Source organism: Canis lupus, chromosome 10 (genome assembly GCF_003254725.2).
Source record: "Canis lupus dingo isolate Sandy chromosome 10, ASM325472v2, whole genome shotgun sequence".
Lineage (NCBI taxonomy): Eukaryota > Metazoa > Chordata > Mammalia > Carnivora > Canidae > Canis > Canis lupus.
Window position 1 is genome coordinate 68,365,905 of NC_064252.1, and position 6,503 is coordinate 68,372,407.

Consider the following 6,503-nt stretch of genomic DNA (forward strand, 5'->3'; position numbering starts at 1 on the left):
TTAAATGAAAGACGACCCGATCCCCACTTACTAACATTAAACTTCTCCATGCGTCCCATCGTCGATGTCAGGGAGGGCTTGACGGCGATCGGCAGTTGGCCAGGGTTGGCTGATTTCACATCCTCCTGTTACCTCCCTCTTCCACGATTCATAAGAACTTGTCATTCCCCCAGTGGTGGCATGAGAGACCCTGAAGTGTGTGTCCACAGGTCCACAGGAGGAAATGGCGTCAGGCAGAAACTTTAGTAATCTCGTCTCACGGGCAACATTAGCCAAGGCAAAGGGCAAGAATTCAGTAAAGGGATTTTAGAAGTCGATGCTTTGCAGAAGTATTTTTGGATATGATGTATGCAGAGAAATAGCCTGTGTCCTCCCATAGGACTCTGTAGCTTCCTGGCTCCATCCTTCAAGCAAGTAAAAGCCTCTTTGGAGGGGAGCTCCTTGACCGAGTGCTTGGCCAAATAACCGAGGCCCATTCGTGGCAGCTCCCTTTAAACTCCTCTGACCTGGTGTTATGAAGGACGCATTGTTTGCTAAAACCACAAATGCTTCACTTTTCCCTATATGAGCACGTGGAAAGTATTGGAAGATTTGTATACGTGCCTGCCAACACGTGGGGCTTGAGAATGAACGAATAAAACGCGGCATATTGGCAAGATGGAAACTATACATCTTCTAGTCTAATACATATATATACACCTATTATATAGCTCCTGGAGATATTTAAGTCATTTGAACTTTCCATGGGAAATCAGGTTTTCCGTGACATTTTAAAAATCTTGAGAAACTGGGTAATTCAAGGCAATTACGCACAAACATGAAGCAGCTTCTGGGGTGAGAGTCCCCGTGCCAGGCCCAGGGCTGGGCGCCGGGGGAACAAAGGTAAACCAGACACGAACCCCACTGACCGAACTCACGGTCTGAACGCCGTCGTCCTGTTTCGGAGGCCCAGGGCCTCCTCGCCTTCATCACGTCTGTCCCGGTGTGGATTTCTTCCCATTTCCGCTGCCGCCGCCCGATGCTAGTCCCTAGTGATTCTACGTGGATGCTCGCGATCGCTTCCCGATGACCTTCTGTTTACCTTCTCCGCTTTCCCCTGGCTTAGCTTTCCCCTGGCCCGCTGGCCGGCCCTCCGTGAGGCCGCCACGTTAATCTTCCTAAAATGTGACTTCCCGCCTCTGACTCAGAAGCTATCAGCAACGACCCTCACCTTGTGCCTTAGAGTCTCTTTCCCTTTCCCGAATTTGCCTCTGCCGTTCCCCGGCACCCCCGTGCGCTAGCCGTCCCGGTCTCAGTCACCAGAGTCTGCATACGCCTGGCAGGTTCCCACTGCTGCGTCTTTGTTGTCAGGTCGTCCCACCTCCTTCTCACCCATCCGACTCCCGTGGGTCCTCTGGGGGTAAGTCCAGATCTTAATGAGTCTCTTTGACCCCCCAAACCCACAATTACATATCCCACATTTAATTCCCTTGAAATCCATTATCCGTACCAATTACTGCAGTTGGACATTTGCTAGTTTATTCGTCTACATGGGTTGTAAACTCTCTGAAGAGGAGGGCTATGTCCTAACCTCTGCATCGCCCCTTGGATGTCCGTACCTTGGCACAGCACCATCACATATAATACTGAAGCGGGAAGACAATCTTAGCAGCAACTAATCCAGGAGGCACATGAGGAGCTCAGTTGGCTAAGCAACTGGTTCTTGGTTTCCGTCAGATCGTGATCTTGGGGTCCTGGGATCGAGCCCCGCTGCAGGCTCTGGGCTCAGTGTGGAGTCTCCTTGTCCCTCTCCCTCTGTTCCTCCTCCCAGGTGTGCTCTCTCTCTTCCTCATAAATAAAGTCTTTAAAAACAAAAAGAAACAACTAATCCATAATATCCCAACACCCGAATTGTTCACTGGTCCTAGTGCTATCTCCCTGGCAAAGACCTGGGTTGGGGCCTGGTTCTGGTGGTGGGGTTAATATTTTACCTGTTTTTTGTTTGTTTCAAGTGCACTAAGACTTATTACAGAGCGATTCCAGGAACTCATCATTCCTTTTCTTCTATTGATCCTGAACACAGGGGCACAGGAGGAAAAACTGGAAAGTGAGGAAGTTTATTCTGAGAGAAGACCCTGCCTACCTGCACTACTACGACCCCGCCGCCGGGGTGAGGGCCTGTGGGCAACAAACCCGTTGCGCTCAAAGCCTCCACTGCTCTGCTAGCTGTGCTTCCTGTTCTCCTTTCTGCTTGTTTCTCTCCCCATTTTTTTTTAACCCTCCCATGTCTTCTTCTCCGACCCTCCTCTACCTTCTCCTCTCCCCTCTCACTGGGAAGGTGTGAGGCCTTATGCTTTGAGACCAGCATAAGCTCAGGGCTGAAAGAAAATATCACCGTATTGTCATTTATTTTGGTCAACTCAACATAATTTTTGCTTTGTTTGTCCCAATCCGATATTTTCAGAGGAACTCAACCAGTCCAAGTCATGTTTTCATGGGCAAAAAAGTGATGATTCCTCCTCTGGGCCGGTTTGGATGAGAGTATTGAGTGAGTCACAGCCATTTGGGCTGTTGGCTACTCAGAAGAGGGCCTTTTCCTTAATAAAAGAGGCCAAGTCTAAGGTGTAAAGACAGCTCCATCAAGGGTGGGTGTCAGCCTCCGATCGCAGGGCAGAGCTCCTTGATTCCCTCCTGCGAGGGTTAGGCCGCTGTGTCAGGTGCATGGGGCCAAAGAATTCTGGAAACATGCAACAGCTCGATCATGCAACATGGCGATGCGGTCTCTCCACCTGCCCTTCACCTTCCTCCAGAAATGGAACTTGGATTGGCTTGTGTCTCTTCATCCAGCCTCCCCGAGTGAAGTGGGGGGTCGGGGATCTGGAAGGGGCTTTCTTCGGCCTCCTTCTGTTCTTACCCATTTTGATGCCCTAATCTGTGCCGGGAGGGTCTGGGCGGCTTCCGTGCCCACAGGATGAGGTGGATTCGTACACTGGAAACCTAACGAGGGGCTCGTCTCTTCTCCAGGGAGAAGAACCTCTGGGAGCAATTCACTTGAGAGGCTGTGTCGTGACTTCCGTGGAGAGCAACCCAGATGGTAAGAATGAAGTTTTGTTTGAGAGACGTGTGTCTGCCGAGGCTTCCTTCCCACCCCTGGCCGTCCGGAGCCAACAGCAATCCTCAATCAATCAATCAATCCCTTAGGGAGGACCCTGGACGCGTGCAGACCAGGGATCTCCCACAGCAAGCAGGGTCTGTGCAGTAGTGAGGGGCACCTGCCTGCGGTTGATTAGTGGCAAGATCTTGGGTGAATCACTTAACGCATCTGGGCCTTAGCTCCTCCTCTGGAATGAGGGGTCACCTGACAGGTCGCAAGTCTATGGTGTGGTGTGCGGAATAATGGTGCCGGTGCAGGCGGACTTCACCGGGGGCAGGTGGTTTAGACATCCCGGCCCTGGGTTTACTGCATCATTTTGGGTCTATGGTGCTACAGAGGCTGATGGGGAAAACACTACAGCTGCAAAAGCTAGATTTTCACTACCCCTGGGTATGCTCACCGTCCTCTCCTGATACAATTATGATTTCTTATTTGATGTGGATGTTTTAATCACACTCTTGGCCAGTTCGCTATTTTTTGATGTTTCAGCAGAGACTCTAACTTAGACCGTGATAAAAACAAGGCTGTCCCGGCGGTCCTGGGAGTGGGTCTACGTTTTTTGTTTTGTTTTTGTTTTTGTTTTTAATTTTAAGATATTTGAGTCAGCTCTTGGTTTATATTATGAGCAGAGGGAAAGTATTCAGTAGGCACCATGTGAGGTACTCATTAGAGATGGCTGATGTGCAAAAGTGAGAAATCTAGTTTGCTTGTAAAGGATAAAAGGAAATGTTTGTCCTTGAGTATTTTACTCATTTCTTTTTTAAAAATTTTTTTAAATTTTTAATTTTTTTTTATTTTACTCCTTTCTTAAGCACACTCACACTCACACAAGCACACAAGCATACTCTGTACCTATCTGTATAAATACTACATACTTATAATTATACAATGACTATATATGATCACACAGGGATGGTGAATCTGCAAACCACACACTTCATTCTCTCAGAACACTGAAAACATTAAGATTGCATCCCTCTCCAAAGGAGGGAGGGCTGGGCGGCCTTTCTGGGGCACCTGCGCCGTAATTCACTGTCTTTTTTCACCAGTCAGGAAGAGTGAAGAAGAGAACCTCTTTGAGATCATCACGGCTGATGAAGTTCACTATTTCTTGCAAGCGGCCACCCCCAAGGAGCGCACCGAGTGGATCAAAGCCATCCAGGTGGCCTCCCGGACTGGGAAGTGAGACTATTCCTGCAGCTCATCGTCATTCTCCCGAAGGAACCCGATGAATTAGCTTGGTCCGGGACCTGTCCACTTCTGGGGACAAATCAACGAGGAAGGCCCCAGGGTTGTGCAGGGTTTTGTCTGCAGAGGCTCTGAATGTAACTAACCACACGCCGCGTCCTGTTCCCCCGCGCCGACACACGGCTCCCTGAAGCCTCTCTGTGGCCCCCACGCAGATATAATAAGCTGTGCGGCCTGGCCCCACTGCTTAAGCTCCCCAGGCCCGAGCTTCAAAACCCAAAGCCCTGATATGCCACCAGCCGGGGAAGTGGAAATGCCTCTAGTCGCCCAGTGGGAGCGTGTCACTGCTGTGGGCTCAATCTTGGCCTTCAGAAGGCGACGCAGTGGGGACCGGGGTCTGCTCGGGGGGTCTCGGCACAAACCTCCTGTTCTCGTTTGCCACCTTCTCCTCCTCTTTGCAGTTAGATCATCTATCACGAAGAGCTTCCTTCTTTCCTCACTCTGACCCAAAACTTCCCCAAAGGGAGCGCCACAGTGGCCGCTTTTAGGTGGAAGCCTTCCATCACTAACTATGACCTGGAGAGTCCCATCTTCTGGGAAAATGACCCAAGGAAGCCAGGAGCAGCCGGGGGTCTTTGCGGCGCCCGGAGGCACGGCCCACTGCCACCAGAGGCGGGTCTGAGACGGGGCCATGCTCGTCCCCTTCCAGAGCGTTTCCCTACCATAGGTTGGAATTAGGACGGGGGACTCCAGTCCTTGAGGTTCTGTTTCGATTGAATGTTTGTAGGAAAAGGCATCGGATGGGTCACCAGGGGGGTGAGGGGCCTGGGGGCCTGGCTGGCTGACGTTTACCCCCCAAGTTCCAGAGGCTTCGGGGGCTGGATTGAAAGCCGCCAGACTGGGCTTATACGAAGGGAGCGTTGAGATGACCTACGTCTACACAGAACTCGCAGAGGTGGCCGTCCGCGCTGTGCGGCGCCTCCAATTCTTGGGTCAACGATAACTGTGGTTGTTTCTGAGCTTTGGGCACCAGCCTGCTTGGCCTCTTCAGGGCCTCGTGAACCGATTACCAACCGGAGCGGTCTGACCCAGGTTCACTTTGGGTACCCGCCCTCCACCTTGACCCTGCCCACCAACCAGGGATTCTCACCCCGAAATGAGGAAAAAAACAAAACCCCAGGTGCGTGTGTGAAGGTGCATTTTCCAATTTCAGATTTCTGAGTTTAAGGGTCTCGTGAGAAAAGGAGTGCAGATTTTTCCTGATTCTATCAAGTCCTCTCTTTCCCTCTCCCGGTTGCACATAACGTCCGTGAGGCTGTTCCTACTCCCAGATTGTCGTCTCAACGGCCTGGGCGTAGAAGGTCACCTTTCCTCCGGTTCTTTAGCAAGCACAGTAGGTTTTCTACATTCAGTGTCAAAAGTATTTATTAATATGGACTCAACTTTATGTTTTGAAATAAACGTGACCGTGTTCAGCGTCTCTTTGGTGTGATGGTTCTGATGTTTTTCACCAAGGACTCTCCTTTTCTACAACCCACTTCCTGAGGGTAATACCTCGCACGTCAGCTCGATGACTTTAGAACATTAAAACAACAACAACAACAAAAAAAAAACAAAACACAAACAAAAAACACAACAAAATCAGTCTATTCCAGGGAATAATAATACAAATACGGGGGGAATGAAGACTAAGTATCACTAATTTTTAATTCACATGACCTTGATTATAATGCTCGGGCAAGCAGAAGCATCTATAAATGGCCATCGACTATGAAGGACACAGAAAACTCTCTACTTTAGGGGAAAATGAGTTTCCTACAGAAGGGCTGCTATGTATGGTTGAGCGAGATGTGCACGGATTTAACCCCAGAGGTGCAGCTTAGGCGACGGTCGCTCCTTGGGATTTGCATGACACGCTCTGCGAATGTGTACCCAGTGGTGCGTGGACAAGTCAAAGCGTCATTATGGCTTCCCAAGGTGGGCGGTTGGTTCTTCCTGGTGAAAGGGAAGTGTCCCTGGCCAAAGTGGATTTTTAGAGTGTAGCCCTAGGCGGGTGGAGAATACAGTGCTGGCCGCGGATGTCCAGTGTCTCTCCTAGACAGACAGGCAGACAGACACATACCGCGGCTAACGCTCCACCGGCAGGGCCCGGCTTTCAAAATGAGGAACTTGCTTAGATTAA

General features: G+C 50.3%; 1 protein-coding gene and 1 long non-coding RNA gene across 2 annotated transcripts in view; one reads left to right on the forward strand and one right to left on the reverse strand.

The window, feature by feature from the left end:
* Nucleotides 1–525, reverse strand: part of LOC125756012 (uncharacterized) — an 802-nt gene extending 277 nt beyond the window's left edge. The window contains exon 1 of the long non-coding RNA XR_007413832.1: nt 36–525. This is a non-coding gene — a long non-coding RNA (uncharacterized LOC125756012). The remainder of the gene's footprint in view (nt 1–35) is intronic.
* PLEK (pleckstrin) overlaps nt 1–5,801 on the forward strand; it is a 25,105-nt gene extending 19,304 nt beyond the window's left edge. The window contains exons 7-9 of the mRNA XM_025470086.3: nt 2,063–2,149; nt 3,004–3,073; nt 4,183–5,801. Of these exons, the coding sequence (XP_025325871.1) occupies nt 2,063–2,149; nt 3,004–3,073; nt 4,183–4,319 (294 nt within the window). The 3' untranslated portion in view covers nt 4,320–5,801. The remainder of the gene's footprint in view (nt 1–2,062; nt 2,150–3,003; nt 3,074–4,182) is intronic.
* The last annotated feature ends 702 nt before the right edge of the window (nt 5,802–6,503 follow it).